The sequence below is a fragment of the Hyposmocoma kahamanoa genome, unplaced genomic scaffold (genome assembly GCF_003589595.1).
Source record: "Hyposmocoma kahamanoa isolate Upper Pololo Valley unplaced genomic scaffold, ASM358959v1 202, whole genome shotgun sequence".
NCBI classification, from domain to species: domain Eukaryota; kingdom Metazoa; phylum Arthropoda; class Insecta; order Lepidoptera; family Cosmopterigidae; genus Hyposmocoma; species Hyposmocoma kahamanoa.
In genome coordinates, this window is record NW_020653726.1 from 6,119,748 (window position 1) to 6,147,217 (window position 27,470).

Here is a 27,470-nt window from a genome sequence, read left to right on the forward strand (position 1 = left end):
ACCCGGCCTGTCCAGTACCGTCATTGTAGCAAGAACTATCTCCAGGTTCACATTCAGTGCAGACGTCCCCGCGATCTGTGCAAGATGTTATGCTCAAAGAAATAACTCTGCCATTTCTAGTAGCTGTCAGTTTGTACCAGTTTCCATCTGCTAGGTTTTTGCTATTATCTGTAATAGCGATAGACGTAATTGATGTTCTTGCTCCTCCAAAAGAGAATACGGGCTTTCCTCCAAGTAGTTCTATAGCAATAAAATCTGATCTACCGCCAGTCTGAGCGCCAAAATTGTAAAGTAACAGTGCGTCTGGTTTAGTTGTAGCAAATATTATCGTGATATCATTGGTTGAAGGGTCGAGAGGTGGAAATTGCAAAAAAGATAGTTCATTGAATCCGAACGTTGAGCTTTCGCAGTGTATACCATAGCGACCATTGGTGCAGCTGCATTTATATCCTGGTTTTAAGCTTATGCAAATGCCTCCATGCATACATGGATTGGGCCGACAAGAATCAACAAGGGCTTCACATTGATTTCCGCGATAACCAGGGCGACATAGGCAAAAGAATGAATTTCTGTCTGAACTTTCTTTACAGGATCCGCCATTTTTGCATGGATTGCTACTACATACGTCATCCCTCTCAAGTTCACATGTTTTGCCTTCGCGACGGACAGAACAGATGCAAACGAAGTCGTGTCCTTGTTTTCTACATTGGCCACCAAACCGACAAGGATTTGGCGAACATGGGTCTTGACGTCTTTCACATTTATTTCCCATAAATCCATCTGCACACTGACATAAGAAGTCATGCTTAACTAGAGGTGATGAAAGAATCAAAGCAGAACTTTCTGTTATTTTGGTATCGTCCAATACCCTTAAGGAGTCTGTGCAGTGACCATTATTTTCACATTGATGGTGAGCGCAGGGATAATACGGAACAACGATTTGAGTTTTTAGTAACTTTGACACTTCTAAATCTTTGCTTTTTAAGTGTTTTTCAGTTTTTTCTCTTTTCCAGACGGAATGTTCAGATTTAATGGCAATTGTCAAATATAACCTATTGTCATCCTCATTAATGCTGTATAAGTTTATGCTTTCTCCATTTCCAAGTCCGGTTGCCAAAGTTTCAAGTAAACTACGGTAATGATGAGCCAGGAAAGCAGATGCACTCATGTTCTCTATTCTCATGGTAACTGATTGCTCTACCGTAGTATTATCAAAATTGAAATATTCTACACTTATTGAAGACACTACATCCCTATGAACTCCATCATTACCAGATACAGAAAATGAGAATCCTTGCCCAGGACGAACAGCATTCGTGTAGAGGTCGCAACCCTTTTTGATACTCAACATGGATAGTGTATTTTCAGATGTAGACTCTTTTATGATTTTACATTTGTAGTCACCGGTTGTGTCTGGATCGTTAGGTTTTACGTCTGCTATTCTTCCAATAGGTATTTTGTTGTTGAATGCATAAACAAGTACGTGTGCAGAACGAGAAGTAGGTGGATTGTCGTTCTTATCCAAGACTTTTATCAGTATAGTGTAGTTAGATTTCATGACGGGTACACCACTATCCTCGATTTGTATAACAACTTCTAAATTGGGAGTTAATTCTCTGTCTATTTTCTTCGTCGTTGTCATAACTCCAGTATGTTTATGTACTTTCACAGTATTTTGGTGCTTACCTCCAATTATTGTGTACGAAAACGGTGCACCGTTTGGTGGGAGATCTGGATCTTTTGCTGTAAGTGTGGTTATACTAGTGTTAGGAGGTTCATTTTCATAAACAGCTCCATCAAAATTGGCAACATCAAATACAGGTCCATTGTCGTTTACATCTGTTAAAGAAATTTTAACTGTAGCTGTTCCTGTTTGCGGCGGGATACCAGTATCAATAGCACCAACAATCAAAGAATATGTAGCCATAGTTTCTCTATCGAGTTGACGTGTTACTTCAATTACGCCGCTTTGAGGATCTATTTTGAAGTCTTGGTTGTTGTTAGGCCCAATAATCGAATAACTAAATTGGTTATTTTGTGGTCGCACATCTTTATCTATGGCTTTCACTTGAATAACATGCTGTCCAACGGGCGCACCTTCAGAAACAGTGGCTTCATAATAATGGCGAATGAATTCAGGTGGATCATTTCCATCTTGAATAGAAATTATGACCTGTGCTTCATCAGTATCATTGCCACGAATTCCTCCAGAATTTTTTGCAAGAACTGTCAAAACCACCCTATTTTGTGTTTCTCTATCCAAATAGCGTGCAACTCTGATTACGCCAGTTTGAGAATTAATACTAAAGCCTTTATCGTTACTGGAACCAACGAATAAGTAGTAAATTATTCCGTCGTCGCCACTATCTTGGTCAGTAGCTTGTATAACTCCAACATTGGTTCCAACTTCAGCCGATTCCGATACATCAAAATGGAATACTGGTTGTATGAACTTTGGGTAATATTCGTTCATTCCTGTTATATGCACAATTACATAAGTAGTATTTCTCATTGTAGAACCAGGATTTTCTGCTAAAATCTCTAATTTGTATGTAGATTTTTCTTCAAAATCAAAAACTTCTTTAGAGAATATTTCACCAGTTACAGCATCTATACGAAATAGCGATAACATTTCCTTACTTTTAATGTAATATCTTATTATTGCATTTTTAGGCGAATCAATATCTACAGCTCTAACTCGGTAAATAAAACTGTGAATGGGAGAATTTTCAGGTAAATATGCAGTATATTTTGTCTGGTTGAACTTTGGCGCATTATCATTTATGTCTGTTAGAATAATTGTTAAAGTTGCAGTTGTTTCTTTTGATTTGAATCCTAGATCTTTGGCAGTTATGTTGAGACGATATTCTTGAATAGTATCGTAGTCTAGTGCACGCAGGATACCAATCGTACCAGAGACTGGATGAATTTGAAATTCCTTGCCAATGTTTCCAGATGAAATAGAGTAGCGTACTATTCCGTTTGGGCCTAAATCTTCGTCACTTGCTTTAACAGTCAATATGGGTAATCCAATCGGTTCATTTTCTGGAACAATTACTTGATAACTGAGAGCTGTAAACTTGGGACTGTACATATTTTCACCCGTTACAACAAATGTCAGAGTAGTTTCGTCTGATTGTGGAGGAACTCCTCGGTCTACTGCTTTGATTTTCAATCCATAATACTGTCCGATATAATAGAATTGTTTAGTGACAACCACCCAACCACTACGTTTATCAACTGAAAAATAGGCTGTACCATTTCCACCAGACACATAATATTCAATTTCAGCATTAATTCCATAATCTAAATTGTCTTCAGCGATCAATTTTATAATCCTTTCTCCGAGAGTTGCATCTTTCGGAACAGGCACAAACTTTTCATGCTCTTTGAATTTAGGAGCATTATTATTTGCATCAACAACATTTATGGTTACTAAACATTCCGATGACATAGGAGGTTTACCATTGTCAGTAGCCACTACGATCACAGAATACGTATTTTCTGGCGATGAATTGACCGAAGTTCTTTTATACTTCATCATGAATTTGCTAAGAATTTCTCCAGTAGCAGGATCGGCCGAAAACAAATCTGAAGATTGTTGTAAAGAGTATGAAATTATTGAATTAGGCCCTTGCTTATCTCTATCTGTGGCAATAACTTGGCCAACGAAACTATTTTTCTTTTGCAGTTCTGGGAAATTGAAGCTATAGTATGAATATTCAAATTCGGGGGCATTATCATTTTGATCTTGTATAGTAATTGTCAAGGGTGTTTCAGATCGCCAAGCGCCGTCTATCGCTGCCACTTTGAGTATATATTCGTCTTGTAACTCTCTATCCAATGGTCTTGCTACGGTAACGTTACCACTGACAGGGTCGATCACAAATTTTTCTCCAGGGTTCTCTACAAAACTATAAGTGGCATTAGCATTAGGTCCTGTATCGAGATCAGAACTTGTCACTTTAATAACGAAAGAACCAATTTCAGCGTTTTCAGTAACATTTACGCTGAAAAGGCGAGTAAATCTTGGAGGATTGTCATTTTTATCTAATACTGTTACAATTACAGTTGATGTTCCCACCAGCTGAGGGTCTCCATGATCAAATGCTTCTACTAATATTTCATAGAATGGTATTGATTCCCTGTCTAGAGCTAAGTTTGTATAAATTTCTCCACTTTCAGAATCAATCACAAAGGTTTCTTCATAATCGTTGACAAGTCTGTACGATATTCTTCCATTCTCATTAGAATCCTCGTCATGAGCGTTTATTTTTATGACCAATTGTGGTGGAGATTCTTCCTCTAGTACAGTAGCGTTGTAAAGCGCATTTTCTATAATGGGAGCGTTATCATTGGCATCAGTTACTTTTATTTCTATTTCAATAAATGATTTCAAGGGAGGGTTGTCAGAATCTCTCACTTCAAACCAGACTTCATATAAAGGCATCGTTTCATAATCTAATCCTTTTCCAGTGATGAAAATTTCACCACTCATTGATTCTATTCTCAATGCGTCACCTACATTTCCTCCAGCAATTGCATATTGAAGCAAACCAGTGGGACCTTTTTTAGGGGAAGTAGCTGATAATCTTGTCACCAGTACACCTTCTGGTGTATCTTCTGAAAATGTAAACGTCAATTTGTTCGTCACGGTAAATCTAGGGAAATTTTTTACGGATTTTGGTATAAGAATTAACTCTGCAGTGCTCTGTCGTGGTGAGAGACCGGAATCAGTTGCTACTATAATTAAGTTGAACGATGAGCTACCGTTTTGCTTATATTTTATAAGGTTTTCTTTTGCTTTTATTACTCCTGTTTCTCGATTAATAGAAAACAGCTCCTGATGTTCTCCTTTCAAGTCATAGATGATTTTACTGTTCAAACCAATGTCACTGTCCTTGGCTCGTGCACCAAAAACAAAATCACCAATCACTGTACGCTCTGAGATGTAAGCTTCATAAACCGGTTGAGCGAAGTTTGGTGTATTGTCGTTCTCATCTTCTACAACAATCGTTAGATTTGCGGTAGCGGTTCTTGGGTCAGTAGTTGACGAATCTTGAGCCATGATTATCAAATAGTAAATGTTCCATTCTTCCCTGTCTAATGTAGCGTTCGTTGAAATCACTCCAGAAGCAGAATCTATTTGAAATCTTTCAGATTTATCGCCAAGAAGGCTATATCGGATTTTCGCATTATTCCCTATGTCCTTGTCTGTTGCTTTCGGGTACAAAATAATGGTTCCGGGCGGCAAGTTTTCTTTAACATTGGCTTTATAGCTCTGCCTCTCATACTCGGGACTGTTGTCATTAACATCTTGAACAACTATTTTCACAGTACCAGATCCTGTAAGCGGCGGAGATCCTGAAAAACAATATCACTTATTAATAATTAGTAACTACATATGCACTTAAAAGATAGTAATTCGATAATAATGCGAATTCTACTAAATTAACGTAATCTGCAATATTACTCACCAGTATCCATAGCCACAAGTGCCAGAGTATACTCATCTTGCGCTTCACGGTCCAATGTTCTTAATAAGGAAATCTGCCCCGAGGACGCATTTATTTTGAAAAGATCTGCGTCTCCTTCCTTGATAAAATAGCGCACTTGATTGTTGAATGGCGGTGAATCAGCATCATAGGCGTGAATAGTTATAATATATCCGCCGTTAGGAGGGATTACATTTTCCATTACGTACGCTAAATATGGCGAATCTAGGAACGTGGGTGGGTTATCGTTCATGTCTTGAATTGAAATAGATAGTTCAGCTGTATCAAATCTAACATCATCTTTAGCACAATCTTCAGCTCTAATTGTTAATACATAGCGAGATTTTCTTTCAAAATTAAGATTTTTAGCCACTCTAACGACGCCAGTATCTTCACTAATACTAAAATCTCTGTTTTCGTCTCCAGAAGCTATAGAATATCTAACTCTGCCATTTGTTCCTTCATCTATGTCAGTAGCTGAAACCTGTAAATTACAATGTATAAGACATTACTAAAATACAAGAACTAATGAATTATTGTACACTCATCCAAATTGTGAAATAACAGTAACGACGTACACAGTCACAAGTGATAAAATACACAAAATATGCTGACGTTGACAACGTCACGCGGCTATCACAATCACAGTTTTACACGCTAATCTTATTATAAAACATAAGGTTGGTTTTATAAGAAAAGATTTGTTTTATTATTATTTGTCCTCAATGGCGGCCATTAGGCTTAAGCTAGTGTCAATTTCGTTGTTTATTATCGGTTGATGTGTTGCATCGAGTATATAACCAGAAATAGAGACGAAATATCATTTAATTTGTTTGAAAACTATTCTGCCATATCATTACTGTGACAACTGCGCTCCGATTGGCCAGGCCGAATTCGAAACAATTGACGGGTGTCGTCAATGGTTGTCGTCAACTATTTCACTTCAAATCGACCAGTTAACTTGAGCTTTTCCATAATAGACGAAAATTGCAAAATTACATATTTAATTACCGATGAAATGTTACCGTTTGTTTTGTAATTAGATGTTTTGCTGTTTTCCTACACCACCGAATAGAACAGCACGGCATTGCTAGAGATATTATCTTTATTACAATAAATACATAATATTTTTTGAAATATACGGATACGTACACACAAGTCTGTAGTTGGCCTGTCTATATTTCAGTGCAAACGAGAGTTGATATTTATAAAAGCTGTATCGCTAATGTGTTACCAGGAATATGTGGCCTTTTTTTCGTCTCTATTTCTGGTTATATACCCGATGATTTATTGATATCGCTGTGACAATACATATGAAAAATCAAGATTTTGGAAGGAGTCCAAACAGTGTACTTACTTGCAAGACACTAGCACCAATACTAGCATTTTCAGGAACTGAAGCACTGTATTGTTTAGGGTCAAATACTGGACTGTTATCATTTTCGTCTAATATATTTATGGTTACTTTTGTTTTTGTCACATTTGGTGGGTCACCTCTATCTTTGGCTGTTACAATGATTGTGTAACTTGATTTTAATTCTCTGTCAAGTTTCCCAGATGCTCTCAATATGCCGTCAACATTCCCAAGGGAAAAGTAACCATTAACTTCTGGATCAGGTGCCATGAAATATTCAATATAACCGTTCCTTCCCTCATCCTTGTCTACAGCCTTTATTGTCATTACTACAGTGTTTAAGGGTATATTTTCTGACACAGTTGTAATATTTGGTGTTATAAATTCTGGCGCCATATCATTAACGTCCTTCAATTGGATTGTGACCTAAAAATTTAATCAAATAAAAAATAAAATAATATTAATTTCGATTCTATGAAAAATAAGCCCGTCTTAGTAACGACCACACCAATCGGAATACGTAAATAACCATATTTAAAAAAGTACAGCAGTAAGTCCGTTCCCGACCCAACTCATCAGAGGCACATTGTGAAAACCAACAATGGCCGCAGTTAACAATGGGCTTTTAATGAGGACCAGTACAAAATTTTGACTACTTTGATTCTTGTTTATACAAGAAACTAAGAACATTTTCTTAATAATCCTTGTACTAATTGAATGAGTCACAACCGCCACGTTTAAACTGTTTAACAGTAATATCCGGCTTACAAATATTTTGGAATGAGGCCTAGACTAAAAAGTGATAAATAGAAACTGGCCTGAGTTCTTGGGCATTAAATAAAAGTTACACGCCGATAACTACTTAGTAGGAGTTCTCCAAAAATGACACTGGACTGTAAAAACAAACATATCTCACGGGCAACAGGACTAACAATCACACAAAGCCGGTACGGGCTAATGCTAACATTCTAAAGTAACCGTCTTGGGAAAGAATATTGAAAGTATTCAGATATATATACCATGATGTTATTCATCATTAAGATTACTTAATAGTTGATTAAATATAAAGAATAGGGTTTACCTGCACTGTAGAAGAAAGCTGAGGTTCGGGAGGTTTAGCGGAGTCTCTAGCGGTGACTATCAAATTGTACAATGGTAGCGTCTCCCTATCTAAATGCTTTGCTGTGTAAATAGTTCCATTGTCAGCAATAGCAAAGTCCTGGTTTTCATCGCCTGATGTGATGCTGTAGTGTAACTTGCCGTTTAGACCTGGAAAATTATCAATAAATACATATGCATTTTTATTACTTTGTGATATATTTGACTCTTGAGATGTCTGTTCAGTTCTTACCAATCAAGCCCATTGAGTAAGCATTACAGAAGTGATATTGTATCGTAGATATAAATTTTAAGTATACATTGTGCATTTATTTTAGTAGATAGATAGATAGAACAGAAACAAAACATTTACAATCACTTCACAGAGTATAACATAAAAGCACATAGAACATTCATTATTAATTTTATACACATTTATATAAAACACATACTGTGAGAAAAACAAATACTGTAAGTAGTAATATGTCGTATTTCAAGTCAAAATAATGAATTACAATTTAGTTACCTGAATCCATATCAGTCGCGCTAATTGTAACAACAGACGATCCGATGATTACATCTTCTAAGATTTCGTTCGAGAAGCTCATCGGGTCGAAGACGGGAGCGTTATCATTGAGATCGATGATGTTCACGTACACGGTCACTGTACCCGAAAGGGAAGGGTGCCCACTGTCTTGCGCTTGAGCCACCAAAATATAATGTTGGGTCTGAAATTGATTACAAATTTTGTTTCGCATAACATCATCTATTTTTATAATATTCGCTAATGCAAGCGTTTCATAAATTATAAACATCATCTCGACACTAAAACACAAAATTACATTACTTTAAGTTGTACGAGACTGTAGCATTTTACGAAGGGAGCATGCAGGCATTTAGATTTTTCCATATAATAGGACACTCAAGCTTCCCAGCTATGACAAGCTCCCTCATTCGCGGTTCGTGGAGCGAGATGCCGATTTAAAAAACAAGCAGTGGACGCGGAATCCGGCTCGAGTATGTTTTGCAGACGGCCGCTTTGTCAGACATTGTTCGAGCCTTAATTTCGATGGCGGATCGAGCGGACAAATACCGAATATGATGCGCGACGCGAAAAAACTGTACCGGGATGAAATTAGCAGCTCTCTAGCGGGGTACGCAGAATTGGCGGGCGGTCGAGAGAACGAATGTACAGCGAATTGTTTTTACTAATTATCAAGATCGGCCGACTTGATGAGGCGGTGGCAACGCGGGCTCGGGAGCATCTTGGCGACTACGCCCTTACGGCCCATGGGACACTCGTGTCCGAACAGGACTGAGGTAGCAAAAAATATTTGTTTAAACAATAATCCCTTTTTGCTCTCGATAAAATTGTAGATTCGAATTGATTATTGATGAATACAAGGCAGTTACCATAGGTGATTGGCACATAAGAGAACATTGTATATAGTGGATTTGCACGTTCATTAAAAATTAAAATTTTAATAGGGCAGCTGCAAGAGGTTAATTGTATATGAGGGTAAGATATGGAGCTCTGTACAGTCAGCCACAGGTTCAATGGTGATCACAAGTGCCTTGCTTAAAAACCCGCTCAGGGGCAACATCGTCCTTGGTTTCTGAATTGCACATCTTACCTACAACATGCAATATTTTACACGGTCAGTAATAAATTTTATTTATCCTTATCTTATTTTTAAGCCCAAAAGGCATCCAGGTAAGTGACTCGAATTATGTTTTATAGGAGCGGTAATTGTGATGTTGTCCTTAGTTTCTTTTGTGAAATTAACATAATTTTCACAGGATACAAGTATGAATCTTACAATTTTTATGTCCTATATGTAAAGTTCAATGTTGTTTTAACGCGTAGCCCATGCCGGATGAGCTTTAACGAGTGATGTATGAGTCGTTTCGACGGTAATTGTTCTTTAATGCACCGCTTAACTTTAAAATTTTTCATAATATTATTCATAATTTCGAATTGAAATGTTTTATGGATCCTTATCTATAACTCAATGGCACATAACGCTTATAAAGTATGCATTCGTATTCTTTTCATTAATTTAATATAAAACAAACTGTGTTGTTAAACTATTTAAAGTATACGATAAGACTTCATATTAACTGTGGACTTTTAGTCCCAAATGAAGATCACATGATTCCTAACACTCATTGCAATGAATTGACGAACAATATCAAAAGATATTTAACGAGATCTTTGTCTCTCGGACTACCTAAGAGTGTAACGCCATGTTACTAGCTGTGTTGGTCAATGACCGGCCGTCTTTAGATCTATGTTAAGATAATTCTTTCAACCGCAATGTATGGCCCGAAGCACTCGGAGGCAGTGCGAAGTGGACGCCGACTCTAAAAATAACATTCACTTGTCTGCAGCCGACGGACCAAAATCATATTTTGCACTAGCCACAGGCTACAAGCTCCATTGCAGACATAATGAAAATTAAAACGGATTAATGCTACATCTACATGAAACCTCAAGTACGATACAGGGTACGCTTAACGCAGACGCCACGATTGTGCCCAACAACTTGTACCTGTAAAACCTAATGCGATCGTAAAACTTTCGAGCAAGATTAAATAATATACGTGAATGTCTACTTTACAAGCAGATAATCCACTTGTATTAATTAAGTGCTGCTATTATTGCTGGGTCGTTTCCAGGTTAATAGTGCCTTATTATCAGTATAGTATATTCAAAATTACTGCAAATTAGGAACCGTGAAGGGTAAATGGCAAATAAATTTTCTTTATAGCACGACTATACCTCCGATTGGAGATTTTAAATGCCGCTTTTAAAAATAGAATCAACATTATCAGAGGCACCATTGTTTTGTACATTTGCATGTTCACCATTTGCCATTCAAGATAGCATCTGAGGTGAGACGTCTGTTAATTACAAGTAGAATTACCAACAAAAAAACAGGCTCGTCTACACACGCGATACGGTTATTTATTGCCTGCGAATAATCGAAAGTTGGACTGGAGTCAATCAGGCAATCGGCGCATGCAAGGGCAGATATTCATGTACTATTTTTTTGCAAATGAGATGTTTAAATAGTCCTTTTTACTACACTAAGTACCTGTACGCCAAGACCGAAAACCCGAATCGATTTTTAATCAGTCTGAAAAAAAAATACGATAATTCCTACATCTACTTTAAAGCGCATGTCGACGCTTCATCACTTGAGCGCAGTGGGAGTTGAGCCTTCAGATTTAAATCCAACTCTATGCCGCTTACGATAAGAACGGTCCAAAGTACAAGGTATCAAGCATGAAGTGCTCTTGACTGTACAAGTCCCCTTGTGAAAGACAAGACAATGAAGTCAATGTCATCAAAGACCACAAGCTAAAACCAAAATTCATTGTAACTTTGAAATTATTCCATTGGCATCCGTTTTTTGATACTGTTTAACGTATCATCTTGTATATAAGAACTGTTAGCTCGTTTACGCACTGCATCCGATTCTCCGATCCGTATTCGTTCACAATCGGAGACTATACAAATCTAGTCTACTCTCGATCTCCGTCCGACATCCGTCCGAAACAATTACTGTCAAATAAGTAATATTCGACAAAATTAAAAGACAAGTATGCAGTATGAAGCTTAATTCGCATCACGCGTCTTTTCATTTGGTCAAGTATTGCTTGTTTACTGCCAAACAAGCAATACTTGACTTGAATGTTTCGGACGGATGTCGGACGGAGATCGAGAGTAGACCCCCTGATACGAATCGGACGTAGCGCACAAACGCGCGTACCCTTCAAAACCGGAACGCCGTAAAGGACACATTACCGATAGGCGGCAAAAATAGGTAAGGTGGCAGTACTTCCCAGTACTTTGCCATGCTATACTGCTACTAAAAAAACTGGCAAAGCTTACCTCTTCATAGTCCAGTCGAGCCGTTAGGGTAAACACCCCTGTTTGTGGATTTAGTGAGAACACATCGTTGGCCCAGTCCGAGATGACCGTATACGTAAGCTGAGCATTAGTTTCCGAATCTAAATCTATCGCCGATACAGCACCGACTACGGAGCCTCTAGCTGCATTTTCTGGTATATCAAAAGAATACGCAGTCTCTTTGAACACCGGTGGATTGTCGTTTGTGTCGGTCACCTGAAACAATGTAAACATTTAAAGTTTTCCGTTACGTCAAGAAATCATTTCAAACTAGTTTCAAACATTTAAGTAATGTAACAATTGACATGTCATAAAAGTTCGTCATAAGATACCTTTGCCTTCATAAAGAACCTGCTAGTATATATTAAACAAAATCGGAAGCTACATGCAGTGTACAAGTAATATAGTGACAGATGGAAAACTGGTATAGTCAGGGTAGAGCAAATAATTTAATTTGCAAAAAATACATTTAATACCTGTAGAATTTTACAACAAAAAATGTTATGGGAGGGAGAGGAAAATCGTCCTATTTTTTTCTAAAAACATCATTATCATTGCAATATTCAGTTTATTGTACATCACGCCATTTACCACCATGATATTCAATTATTTTTGTGAAATTACTCCACTAGTTTGCTATAATTATTAATACAAAGATTGGACACAACAAAAACTTCTTTCGATCCGACTGGACTCGAACCAGCGACCTCGCTATATCGTGGCCGAGTCACTAAACTAAATCGAAAACCGCTGCTTCGTACCGGTATACGAACTCATTTAAAACTAGCTTTTGTTACGGGTATGGTAATGAAGCATAAAAACGTAACATAACACTAAGTTCTACTCATTGAAAATATTATATTCGACTAAGCTTATATATTTTTAAGGTTACAATTACAAAAAGGTCAACATCATTACCAGGTGACCTTCGCTAGCCGATCAGGCACTTTGGGAAAACTTTAGTAAGTATGTACTAAAGCTCTGTGTTTACAACGCCGCCGCCGCTGATCGTAGAGATAACTTAGAAGCATTTTAAACTGCTCATATTCGCGATTTCCACATAACGTATCTAGGTGCAAAAACACAAATGTTTTTATACTTAATAGAATTAGTTTAATTAACAAGGCAAGCGTGGACGAGTTATGTCGCTGTTGCCTCGTATGGTACCTGTCTGCACTACTTTTTCCAATGCACTTCAGAAACGTGATGACAAAGTATTATGTATGTGTACGTAGCTGTATATTTTTAAACAGGTTGTTAATGGTATATTTAGTACCTACCTAAATTTTAAACGGTAAACAAGTTTTAAGATGACTATAAAACATTTTGTTTAGAATAGAAATGTTTTTGATTAAAAATTGACTGTTGATATACTAATAATAACTAAAAGTACAAAGTACAAAAATAACAAATATTTACATAGCATTAATAAATAAAAAAAGGTAAAAATGTAGATAAAGAAGTACAAATTTTAGAAACAGTCGATACCCTAAGATATCTGACACTCTTGCTGACATTTTGGTTCCGAGAGCCTTTTTTATGATACCAAGTGTCGAAGGTGAAGAACTTTTTTTTTATATAATATTAAGTGACGGGACGAACAAGTTGTGAGCCTGATGGTAAGTTATACGCCTGTTCATAACAGTTGCAGTGCCACTCAGAGCTTTAAATTGCAAAGATTGGGCCGTCACCCTGAGACATAAGTTGATAAGTCCCGTGTGCTTTTACTTTCACCAGCACACTTACTCTTCCAAACCGGAACGCAGTACTTAATGCTCACATTATTGCTTGGCGGCAGAAATAGGTAAGGTGGCAGTACTTCCCTGGAGGAACTCTTTTACAAGGAGCTCCACTGCTATATTGAACACAGCCATTTACTCAAATAATCCGAAAACATTTAACAGAAAAGATTAAATGAATTCATTTATTCCACTAAATTCATCTATAAGTTCAATCTTCCAGCTTTTTTAGCTGAAGTATGTAATGTAATTAAACATCAAATTGAAAAAAGTTAAAAAGTTACTTAAAAAGTTTCTTAAAACTTTATTCACTAAGCACACAATAAGGAAATCATATCAACATGAATATTAGGAATCACAAAGGTAAAGTTCGTTTAACACCTTTTTCACACTAATCTACTCAAAACGAATTAATCGGTTAGAGGCTTAAGTATCTTACGTAGGGCATCGACTGTAGAATAATAGAATAAATTTAAAGGAATAAAACTTGTCTTATTAATGAGTAAGATACTGCCTTAAAATGTAAAGACTTCAAAATTGTACCTAATGATTACACTAACCTCGTGCTCGACATTACTGTAGACAAAATGTGGTTGAACATGTTTATATTACAATTATCGATACAAAGATCGAACAAAAACAAAGAAAAATTCCCTTGATCCGACTGGACTGTAGCCATGTTTAGGCAACAGATGTTAGTTCGTATCCAGTTGGATCATTAATATTAACAAACTAGTGGATACTCAATAACTTTTTCATACTAAAATGCAACCTCTAAAGTTTGTGGAATTACACCTATTTGCCAAGTTTTATTGAAATATGTTAATGGAAAACGGGTGAAATCTAATAAACCAGATTCATTCCCTGATTTGCCCCCTAGAGGTGGAAAATTTTCTTGTATTTTGAATGGGATCACACGGAGGTATCCCCTTTGTAACAAAAAAATAATTATCGAAATTGGGTCACTAATGTAGGAGTAATAAATAATACACAAAAATACAGTCGAATTGAGAAGACCATCCTTTTTCTGAAGTCGGTTATAGAAATTAATATCATGGTAATAAAAATATCATGATATTCAATAAAAACAAGATAGGTTTATTATAAATATATACCTATATCAGTAGAATAATTTTACAATACAATATACATTAAAGTACGTTCGACATGTGTACCATTGAAGACATATGAAATGTATAAAAAAAGGTCAAGGACAACTGAGTAAAGAGGGAGACAGGTGAAGGCGATCGTATCGGACCGTCATCCGATCGCCTGATTGATCGGATACGCAGTTTTATAAAACTCTTTGAAAATGCGGCATGTCCTCAAACCAGTCCAGTTAGATTGTCTTTAGAAGAGACCCGTGCATACCAGTGGGTAATATATGCAAAGCTAATGATGATTAAATATTTATACAATATATAAATAATAATAATAAAGAGCTTTATTTATCTGCACTAAAATAACAACAATTTAGCCTCAAATAACATCATCCTAAATTACGTATTTAGACAATAAGGTACAAGTCTCAGCTTGAGCTGTTTTTCAGACTTTGACTTTTTGGTGAAACTCACTACATTTTATGATAATAGTTCCAATAAAATTATAACTAAAATAAAATATAAAATTGTAATTAAAAGGGATGAGGAATGTCTTTTCAATTCAAAAAAATTCTGCCATTTTTTTATTTATAATTAAGTTTATTGATACCACGGTGTTTTACTACCATGATATTGAATTATTTTTTATGAAATTACTCCACTAGTTTGTTACAATTATTAATATAAAGATCAAACAATAAGAAACATTATTTCGATCCGGCTGGATTCGAACCAGCTTCTTCCAGCAATCGATGCTAGACGCTCCGCCAACTAAGCCACGGAATGAACCAGGAGACTTTACGAATTTTATTTATGTGATCTTTGTTTTTGATTTTTAACGACTTTTTTGCCGTAGCGCCATTACGATGCTTTACTTTCTCAAACTCGTATCTTATAAAGAGTGGTTATTCAGGAGATGGCGAAACTTTTTATTTATTATAAATTTCTTGTCAAGGGTGTTAATTTGAACGCATTACTTTAAGAATAGGTAAAGGCCAGTGTGTGAATATGAAGGAAATGTGGTGTGAAATCAACCTGCAACATTTGTACACACAATCCATTTTAGCATTTCAGTAACTTTGTGCTTTAAGACACGAGTTAGAGAAAATAAGGCGACGATTTGTAATATATATGTATCATTTTTTTTAACTCTTTTACAAGGTTATTTGTGAAATACTGACTACCTCGCAGCGCTATATACTAACATCATAAACAACAACTTTAGTTCCATGACTTTTAATAATTCATAGGATTTTACTTAAGCACTAAATCAAAAATATTTAGAAAGATCGCTCTAAACTATAATAATTCTTTGGGATACGAAGCAAATGCAAGAGCGAGGGTGGACGTCTGCACATTCGAACATCCTACCTTACTACCAAATACAGATTTAAAAAGGGTCAGATAGTACAAAAAAGTTTAACCAGGGCTTGGTTATTTGCACAGGCTGGTTTCCGTACATTTAATGTTGGGTGGTTTCAATCTATTTTGTCGGAGCCAACATATAGTGCCGCGGAGATTTTGTATACATGTTTGGTTAGGTAGTATTTTGATTTATCTGTCTGGATTTTACCAAGTGTTTTCTTGAGGTATTGTTTTTCTAATGGGGTTGACATGTTCAACAACAATCAAAGCACCTAAATAAATAAAGAGTAAAAAAAGTTATTTTTAGTAAATTTGTTACGGTCTCCAAAAGTTATGGAACAAAGATTGTTGTTTATGATGTTAGTAATCTAGTTCTGGAAGGTTATTAGTAGTTTAAAAATAATCCTGTACATTTAGGGGCTTTGATCGTTATTGATCATGTCAGCTGACATCAGCTGACCATCAGAAAAACAATACATCAAACAAACCATTATTGGAATCAAATATGAAAACAAAAAATCTTCGCGGCACTACTTGTTGGCTCGGACGAAACGGAACCACCCAACGTTAAATGCACCAAAACCAACCTGTGCAAATAATCGTACCCTGATAGTTAGGTCCGTCGGAACACACTCCATGAGCAAATGATGTTCATTCTAAGGAATTCCACATATATTCGCAATTTGGATAATAAGCCCTCCTCATCAATCACAAAGTTTGCTTAATAAAACGTGTCCTTTTTTCTGATACCAAGTGACGGGACGATCAAGTCGTGGGCCTGGTGGTGAGCGACACCTCACACTATCCATAACACCATAACAGTTGCAGTGCCATTTTCAGTTTTAAATCATAAAGATCTGAGGGGCACTGCCACTGCGCCCGTCAAACTGAGACATAAGTTGACAAGTCGCATGTGCCTGTTTATTGTGCCATTTCACCAGCACACTTACCCTTCAAAACCAGAACGAACCAGACTTCAAAACCATAATGACCACATTACTGCATGGACGACAGAAATAGTGAAGCTGTCAGTTGTCAATTCTTCCCTGGACGAACTCTTTCACAAGGAGCTCTACTGCTATTAAACTAAAGACTAACTAAAGTGTCCGGATCGAAGCATATACACAGCTGAAAATATTTTGACAATTTGATATCTTTCGATGTAACAGTTTTGATAAAACAGTGTAGTAACACGTCATACTATCATATGAAAATAAATATCCAGACGTTTAATAATAATAACGTACATACCCATAGCCCCGCACTAGGAAAACCCTGTATCGCAGGTGTCATGGACACACACATAGACAACCAAAAATTACACCCAAACTAACGAGGTAAATAAATGTAGACCATACAGATATTTCTCCCGACCCCGGAATCGAACCCGGGATCTCCGCGTGGCAGTCCAGTATGGTAACTGTTCGGCCACGGAGGCAGTAAGTTAACTGACGCGTGCTCATAAAACATAACACACTAACCTGTACTACAACAGTCACATCAGTGTATTGCATCCCATCGTCAGCTCGAATGATCACCCGATACTCAGCAGTTGTTTCTCTATCCAACGGGTCTTTGAGAGACAAAGTCCCAGTACGAGAATCCAGGGAAAAGGGAGTAGGTTCCTCAGATTGAATACTATAAGTAATCGTGCCGATAGTATCCGGGTCTTCAGCACTGACCGTGGCAATAACCTGTCCAGGCGCTAGGTCTTCCGAAGCGTGGTATGCTTGAGGAATGTTTTTGAACTCCGGAGGACTGTCATTCTTGTCCAGAATAATCACCTCCACCTGCAATAAAAAAAGTTAATTAGAAAATGAACATCGAATTACAAATACTCGCTTTCCCTCTAGTTGTCTCTAGATGATGGGTTTTCATTGTAAACTAGTTGACTATGGTTATGGAACTTATATAGCTGACTATCTAAGAATTTTAAAATTAATTCAACAAAAGTTCAATTCTTGTTAAAATATAATTCAAATTCACTTATTTTCTTTAAACAGGGTAGGGTACATTATAAATGTTGATGGTAAAATTTAATTAGAACTTAATCCCATTCAGCCTTAAATAAAAGCATGCAAAATAAGGATAAACCATTTAACAATACAATACTAAGTTAAGTGTGTGCCATAATGGTCATGATTTAATTGATTTAGATAAAGAAATAATTGTAATGGAATTTATGCATTAATGTCTTTAAATTTTCATAAAATCGTTAACTGAGTAGAACAAATGATCTAAAAGTCATTTGCGCAATTCTTTTTCAAAACTAATCAATGGAAGGGGCTTAATACGTAATGACGAATCATAAAGTTATTAGTGTAACAAATTTGAATTTTTCCAACCGAAACAATGGTGTTTGGCGTAGACAATATATTCTCAAGTCCGTAATAAAGCTTTTAACAAGCGTCGACTGCTGCAAAACCGTCATTGGAAAGACGTGGTCATGTTTTATTTATGAGGTTGGCACAAAATCGTCCACTTTAACACACTACAAGAACATGGACCAAATTAATAATTCTAAAAATGCAGCCAGCGAGTGGCTCCTTCGACAAATGTGTGACTGAACGTCTCACGGCATGACAAAATGCCTGCGGCCCTCCTATTTGATGCACCCCAGACGAACATTTCTTAAAATGTAAAATAAAGTGACTGATCTTGATCGTATGAATTAACTGCACGCAATTTATAAATAAATGTTTTCGTAAAACGGGCTTTATGTACTTAAATGTATGGTTCATTAAAATTACTAAGATGCGTTGTTTAGTTGTATTTTGAATTATAATGTCATTATCACTTTAAATCAGTAAGGGACTTAAGATAAGAAGAGCTACTTTTTACATGCTGCGTCTTATACATCTGAAATTCATAACAACTGGATTAAATGTATCGTACTTAGCAATCTTACAAACCCGCCTTATAATGACTGCATTTTTTACCTGTATCTTACATTGCCCACGGGTCCATATGAATTGCATAATTTAATGATTTCGGATGTCCTAAAGGAACGAATGAATTGAAAGAAATTCAGTAATAATCAGAGTCGTGTACCGCTTTACATTTGACTTTCCTATCTCTTGAACTAACTTGCATTCATCAATATGATTAATGAAGCAGTTTTTTGTACGTAATACGAGTTGTTTTTTCATGTAGCGTCCTTTTTTTATGGCCTGGTATTGATAGGTTTTTGTTTGTATTTTTTGCGAAGATTGATTGCGGTCGAATTATAGTTACTTGATTTTTAATAAAGAAATTGTAATACTTATGGCATTATGTGATTTATGGCATGCATAAATATGTATAAGCACAATAGAGACGTGTTTTTCGTTGAGATGGCTATGTCAATGTTTTTTACCGACCGGTCTTAACGAAGATACACTGTTTAATCCTCGCTTGATGCGATGTATTAGATAAGATTTATGAAGTCAGAGGCGAGCTTTACAAACGTAGACGGTGGACGTTTATAAAAAGCCGTCCGAAACGAACTCGACAAGTCAACAAAAGGACAGCCGGTTAAAAGACTAAACGCAGCAGCGAGCGTTTCGTTATCCGCACTCCGGAGCACGAAGAATTCGGGCTACAATAATCGGAGCCGTCACAGATAAGAGGCCGATTGTGAAGAGTTCTCTGCCGTCGGAGAGGTTGCGCATTTGTTATGATGACTCAATCTTTTCTTTGTATCCGGACAAGGGTGCTCGAGCTGTGCGCTATAAGTAGAATACATCGAGATGCTACAATACTTTACGAAGTGCAGCAGCAATTAACGGCGATTGTATGTTATTACCTCCACATAAAAACAAATTTAAACGTGTTAATAAAATTTATTGTTCACAAAAAGAGAAAGCATGAGAAAGTTTGGAATCGATTGTAAACATTTGTTCGTCACTGTACAAATTCCCAGTAGACTTATAAACGTTTCAATAGCGATCGTATAACACGGAAATGACGAAGTTGGTACTCCTAATTGTCCCATCGTAACTTTGATTGTTATGCTAACCGGTTGTACAAACTTGGGCCGTGTTTATCAAAGTCGTTCTCATGCTTCATTAATTATCTGCATATTCCGTAACTCGAGTTGCGTGCATGATATCGTACGAGTACCTATTTGTTATTATTTGCATTGCATCTTTAGTTTCCGCCGAACCGTTGCCTTGTAACAGTCAGCTTATTACTAACACCGCGATCGATGTATCCGATCGCAATGCCTACTACACAAAAAAGAATAAAATTTATTATTAACAAAAAGCACGCGCATGGCTGGCCGGTGCGCTAGAGACCCCCTAGAGTTCATGTTTGATGTAATCGATTAAGGAAAGAGAAATGACAGTGCGTCGGTTTAGTGGGATCTTCGATTAGTCAACTTTCGATAATTGATTGAGCTCCGCTACTAGATTAATAAGAAATATTCTGTTTCCTTGTAAGTTGTGATTTGAATAATGATACCTTATCTAACCCACATCGTACGTGTGTCCAAAAAAATTCGTCAACATCAAAGCTTAATGTCAGCTTGATCGGTTAAGCGTATTAATTAACTAACTACTAATTTAGCCGATTTAAATATCCAGTTCTTACGTAATGCTAGATTATTTAAAGCAAAATAACGACCGTACTATATACCTATTTTACTGTCTTATAAACTTAGGTACTATATCTATGTGCCACAGTCTTGTAAAATAATAGAAAAAAGTTTGTCCAGAGAAGTACAACCTTACCTATTTTTGCCGCCAAGCACTAATATGAGCATTACTGCGTTCCGGTTTGAAAGGGTAAGAGTTACTGGTGAAATTACAGGCACATGGGACTTGTCAACTTATGTCTCAGGGTGACGGGCGCAGTGGCAGTGCCCCAAGATCTTTGCGATTTAAAGCTCTGGGTCGGGACTGCAACTGTTATGGATAGGCGTGTCTCTTGCTCAGGGTGACGGGCGCAGTGGCAGTGCCCCAAGATCTTTGCGATTTAAAGCTCTGGGTCGGGACTGCAACTGTTATGGATAGGCGTGTCTCTTGCCACCAGGCGCACGACTTGGTATTATAAAAAAAAACCATAGCACTGAACTTTCGTCTACTATACTACCTTGCCTAATAAGTTTACGCAGAAATACAAAGGAAAAACGCTGCATGTAATTTCTAGCATTTAAATTAACCCTTTTTCTAATGGTTACGCTGACAATGTATGTTAATAATAATAATAATAATGTGACAGACAACCACACCAATTACCTGGTCTCAAAGTAGGGAATTCCCTGTAGTACGAGCATCGGATTTCACTACCCGGAATATCCAAACCAATTCAGAAAAGTTTATTCCCCAAATTTATCCTACCGTGAATCGATCCCGGGATCTCCTCGTCCAGCGTTAAAAGTGCCGTCGGCCACCGAGGTTGTCCATGTTGTTTCGCTGTTGCGTTTCTTTAATAACTAATAAGATTATTGTAAATGATCTCCGCTTTGCAACATCAAAATGATAGTTAATCGCTACAAGTAATCAAGGATGCGACACAGTGATAAAAATCAAAGGTGCAGTACCCAGTAGCCTCGGCTGGTTAGTGGTTCCACGTGACGCATGGCACAGGAACCTGACCACCTTGTCCTACCACGCGATTAACATGGGATACGCATCAAACTGCCATCACATTTAATAATCAACTACTCACAAGAGTTTAAACGCAAGTCATAAGGCTCATTATGTAAGTACCATAACTTTAGATGAAACATCAGGTTTCTTAAACATTTCTATGATTTACGTAAAATATCTGCATATGTTATAAAATAAAATTAAAATTTTTAATTTCCTTTCAAAATGTTAAATATTATACTAAAATAAAATTGATATCGTATTTGGAGTTATACACATATATGGTAGAAATGACAAAATGTACAGTGCTATACGTCTTTAAACATGGCAATAATTTATTGTTTTTCAGTTTAAACTAAGTATAACCTTAAACTGTGCAATAAAACCAAGTTACAATACGACATGTAAATCAGCATGTTTTCTTCTAATGTCACGTTGGGTTCTTAGTTTTCATAGTTATCGTCTCAACACAATGCAACATCCCCAGCAAATTACATTTGTAATGCGTAACCAGTCACATATGTATATATTTTCAACTTTCAAAGTATTTGCTTGAGGTGTTTCGATGTGTCTCTTAGACAGGGACTCGTTTATCAGTCATTTAAGTATCGGCGCGGGCGTAGCGACGGCGGGCGTCATCCAGAGACGTTCGCGAGGTCACTCGACACCGCTAATTCTAATGATTTATCCCCCCGATAACTTACACAGATTATTGAAATGAAAATTATGTGTTGCTCACGATAAATGGCACCCATTTGTCTAGTTCAATTTCTGTAAAACTACACCTACTTTGCAACATAGTTAACTTCTCACTTATTATATTTTCTGTCTACACTTTATATTTATGACTTCACTTACTTATCTTGTGCCGTTCAAATTTACTCGGCCCCAAAGCCTCTCTCTGAAAAATGACCACACAATATTGTCGTTTTTGAAACAGTGTAATTTCACGAACATCAATCACTCAAGTCATTTACCTCAAAATTTTTGACGTAGTTCTTTTTATTGCCTCATTTCATTTTTTAATGTAGTTTTGACTTGCGCCTTCATACAATGGAACGTCATTTTAGCAACTTGATTAGGAACATCTCTTTCATCAACCATACAGTGCAAATAACTTCTTATAGTTTGGTTCCATTTTATTATAGTTATAAACTCAATAACAAGTCTACGATTATAGTACCGTTGTCTGCAAATAAATCAATACACGTATCGAAGATAAAATGATATTGAAACCATAATAAATATTGACATGGTATTAAACAAAGCAAATAATATACTTTTAACACAGAAAAAAATTACTAGGAGTTTTGTGCCTCAAACTCTGGTTTTTTTTTCTTAAATAGTATTTTTTTAATTTCTTGCGTTATTAAACATAACATACGTTACCCAAATGTTTCAAACTCGTAAATATATAATGAGTAAAACATTAGTAACATTTCTGCAAACTATTATGGACATTATTTTATTTTGCTCCATATTAATGTCACTATACCTAAATACTAACTAATCTAACTGTTCCAATTATAAAGTACAGTAAAACTCGCTTTTAATAGTTTTACAGTACCGGTAGTGAGTTCAGTGCCTAGTCTATGCTACAACGTGTATAAAATGTTAATTTATTCTTGTCTTATTTGATCAATCGTATGTCCTTATAAGTTATCCAATAACACTGGGCAGATTTTATTGGTCGGGTACGTATAGTCGTAGTAAATCGACGCCGTGAGCGAGGGCTACACGAACTTATGAGTGGATGTTGTCGGCCGACGGATATGGTGGCATCGTTTAGGGCTAGACTCTATGTTTAGAGCGGTTCGTGACCGCAGCACTGCGTCCGCGCCGCTATCCCCTCAGGACTCTGCACAATTATGTTATGGTGTCAAAGATTAGATAGGAACAGACACGATACACATCTCGCCAGCCTTTATTCGTAGCTTGCGACTCTTTACTGTATATCGAAAAGAAAATGCGTCGTTATCGCTCTCGAACTTGGCCACGGTACCGTTAAACTAAACATTCTACATTGTTATCTAAACCTTGTGCTAGAGGAAATACACTATTATCAGTTTCTACCATACAGAGAATAGAATACGGTGAAGATAAAAGTGGAATGTGGAGAATTTTACAACAACACCTCGGCGCTACTTAAGGAACCATCTCTACTATGTGTAATTATCCAGAGGGTACCTCTTCTCGAATGAGCGGAAAAAATAATTAGCAGTGGTGTCTAATTATTAGTGCTAGTTACAATGTAAACAGGGGGGATTAGATAACTGCGTATTAATGTTTTGCAATGCCTAAGTGCATGTCTGCGAGCGCTGTATGCCGGTGCATTAGCATGCTGGCGCGGGTTCCGCCCACACTGGCTATCGGCCGCATCCCCGCAAATATATGTAAAATATGCACAAAAGAACCCCGGATAAAGTGCAGCGATAAGAGGCGACGCAATTTGCATCGCCCGGGGCACACTGTCAAAATTTGGCCCTGTGTTTACCGAAAGTACGGAAAAGCTTTGATGACAATGAAACAGCTGCGGGACTGGAGAAATGACCTTTATTCACGCATTATAAAGCGCTGCCTCAATTATAAAACCATTTGATTTTAATTTACAATCTGGATTTTAATTTACATCGACTAAATGGATAATTCAAATACTTTTTAGAAGTATTTGAAACTCTTTAATATCTTTCAATAAACCTATTAAATTTCGTATAATATCCAGAAAAGGTGAAATATGAATTTTGCAATTGAGTAGTTAGCAATATCCCGCGATAGATCTTTGAAATTCTAGGCAGAGCGTTGAGATAAATAGGTACTAAGTATTGAAATTTATGATTGAACATTTCGTAAAGTTTAAATGTAAAGTAAAAAAATTATATGGAATATTTGGTTTCCAGTAAACCGTTTTGGCGTGCTATATGATCCAGGCGAATAACGTTGATTAGTATGCACTGTGCGGGCGCGGGCGCAGGCATCACTGCTCGCGGGGAGGCACGCAAGCCTCAATTTCTCCTAAATTCGCCACCCCAGGGCACTATCCTCGTATTATTGCCTGATCGATAGTATAATTTCGTAATAACTAGGCGCATCTCGCTTGTTTTTGGATAAAAATTTAAAGCTTAAAACATGGATTTGCGAATTGTTGTCGTTGGTAAGAATTTTATGCATTTCTTTTTGTAAAGCAACAATACAAATTACTGATCTCTTTTCAAAGGTCATCTTAGCCGGTTATTGATAAAAATCTAAATTGTTATTGAAAATAAAACATCAGAAGCGTGTCTATATCATCGCATGTTTATCGAGAAAGTTAAATTATCCTACTCGACCACTATTTCAAGAATATCTAAACAATTATGCAAATAAGGAGATCGGTCGATTTTGGATGCATAATTCCACGATGAGAATCTGACTGGGTTTGATTATTGCATGGTGCAACAATAAATATGCACGAAGTAACCTCGCTCGTTAGCGTCCGAAGCCGCGCTCTGGGCCCAGTTCGAAGCTCGGTTCGGCCCAAGTAATTAATTACGTAAGTGTAAGTTACTTTTGAAAAATCACTCTCACTTTTTTTTAACTAAAATAGTATCGGTTCATTACTGGCTAACTTTTGCTTCATTATTCAAGCCTTGATTTATGAGCACGCATGTAAGGAAGCGAATCTAATGACTATACATATGTTACACCTTCAAAACATAAGTTTTGAAGAATGTTAAGTTTTAAGTTAATACCTTGTTATAATAACATAAACCATTAATTTCCATAAAGTAGGAGTGAAAGCCGGAAATTTCGCAACTAACAGTGTTGCCGTAAACAATATTCGCCGACTCTGGCAAATAAATGAAGTACACGAACGAAAATCACGAGCTTTGAATTTTTCAACGTCGCTCTGGGATCGAGATCGACTCTCGCGCAGCGGCAAGCACAAAGCGGTTAACGATTAACGAACTGAAACCAAATGAGAGCATGTCATTTTTATTTTCACGAGTGTTTATTTTGTTTATTCCGGAATTAATTGCAAATGCATAATTTATTTTAGATAATTTACGGCATTAATTAGCATGATTAGATTGTATTGCAATGAATAAGCTGAAAACTACACACTTCACTTTCCGTCAAGTGAGATTGAGGACCTATATAAGTCTGTAAAAGTGTGTCGTGCCCGTGCTCGTCTACGGTACGGAAACCATGACTCTTACAAAGAAGTCCACCGAGAAGTTCTGAGTCGCGTAGAGGGGCATGGAGAGAGCCCGAAAATGCAACACTTGGATCCGGAATAAAACCAAAGTTAAAGTTGTCATGGCTGTCGTGGCGAAGAAAAGGTGGGTGTGGGCGAGGCACATTGCGAGAATGGACAAGAGTCACTGCACAAGGTGAGTATTTGAGTGGAGACCCAGAGCGGACGTCAGAGGGCGCGGTAGACCACCGTGACGCTGGATGGACGACATCCGACGACACGAAGGTCGAGACTGGATGAATCGGGAACAAGATCGCCAAGAGTGAAAGGAAAGGGAAAAGGCCTACATCCAAGATTGAATAAAGAAAAGGTCGCAATGATGATGATAATGATAAGTCTGTAAGTATGCATGGAATTTTTTTAATTTTCGAAAGCTTTGGATGCAATATATTTAAAGCATGTAACCAGTCGCGAACAAAAACCACATATTGACACGTCGCTCTTCAAATTACGTACACAAATTCGTTTCTAGTTTTATTATTTCATTTTGATTTATGTCTACTATCCAAAGTACAAATCACAAGTCATCACGATGAAAATAATGGCAATAGCAACAAAAGAATTATAATGTCCGGTGCCAAAACGGCACAATCGGAGCCGGCCGTCTGGCAGGTGGCTGAATCGCAGTCGGTGGAGCAGTTCTCTAGCGATTTATCGGTGGGCGATATAACCGTTCGATAATGACGGGGCACTCCGCCGACAGAGAATCGATGTCGCAACTCGTTCGCCGATTTCGGTGCCGGCTTGTGCCCGTCGGTCATCTCTAACGATGGCCCGATAATTAAGATCGGACGTCGGCATTATTTACGCCCGCAGCATAGCGCCTGACCCGACCGCGAGTCGGTCACGACTTTTTCCATGTCGGGCGAAACTATTGTTGCTTTTACTCGTGTTTAGTTTAGCTAGAGCTGCTCTAGCACGCTCCATTTGTAAACTTTAGACTTTATCGCCTATGAAGTCGGTGTCATGATAAAATTTAATCTTAACTGTTTTCAGTTCAATTTTAAAATAGGTGACAAAAATACATTCACAAGTAAAAAAATACTGAAAGGTACCGTAATTGTTATACTAACCAATATGGATGAAATCTGAATTAGAGTATTTGAATTTGAAAAATTTGAATTTGTAATACTAATCAATGCATAAAATTTCGAGTTTAGAATACGTACGTATCCTACTTCCAATTATCTAATTGTGTACCATTTACTTGTTTATTGATCCTCGTGCTTAGGGAACCCACTCCTACTTGGTGCTATCGAGTATCTCTGCGACACTGTTCTCTGGTTAACGACAATCAGGTATTGCGATCCAGCGAAGCATAACTCATCGCGCTTACCTTCTCCCATAACGTTTTAATGGGCTCTAACATTTGTTCGAATTGAGTAAATACTGCCCCTACAATAATCGCCTCGTGAGCTCTTTGAAATGCAATTATACAGCAGTACCATTGCAAACGGCGCGGCGCGGTTCTTTATAAGTAATCCGGCTCTCTTTAGTAAATCGTTATTATTTAATAGCCTATATAAAATAAATTTATAGCTGAATGGAATGCGTATTTGCTTAATAATATCTTTTACAGCCATAACACTTTATTCT

The 27,470-nt window shown here is 37.0% G+C and overlaps 1 protein-coding gene across 4 annotated transcripts in view; it reads right to left on the minus strand.

The window, feature by feature from the left end:
* Positions 1–27,470, minus strand: part of LOC113226965 (cadherin-related tumor suppressor) — a 159,014-nt gene that overhangs the window by 3,060 nt on the left and 128,484 nt on the right. Inside the window, exons 2-9 of one of the 4 annotated variants that reach the window (XM_026459809.1) lie at positions 17,549–17,857; positions 11,846–12,079; positions 8,474–8,675; positions 7,931–8,118; positions 6,853–7,275; positions 5,478–5,979; positions 3,516–5,364; positions 3–824 (exon numbers count right to left, since the gene is read on the minus strand). In XM_026459809.1, the coding sequence (XP_026315594.1) occupies positions 3–824; positions 3,516–5,364; positions 5,478–5,979; positions 6,853–7,275; positions 7,931–8,118; positions 8,474–8,675; positions 11,846–12,079; positions 17,549–17,857 (4,529 nt within the window). Of the gene's footprint in view, positions 1–2; positions 5,365–5,477; positions 5,980–6,852; positions 7,276–7,930; positions 8,119–8,473; positions 8,676–11,845; positions 12,080–17,548; positions 17,858–27,470 lie in introns of all 4 variants that reach the window. The other 3 variants (XM_026459808.1, XM_026459811.1, XM_026459810.1) reach the window with 3 other exon arrangements.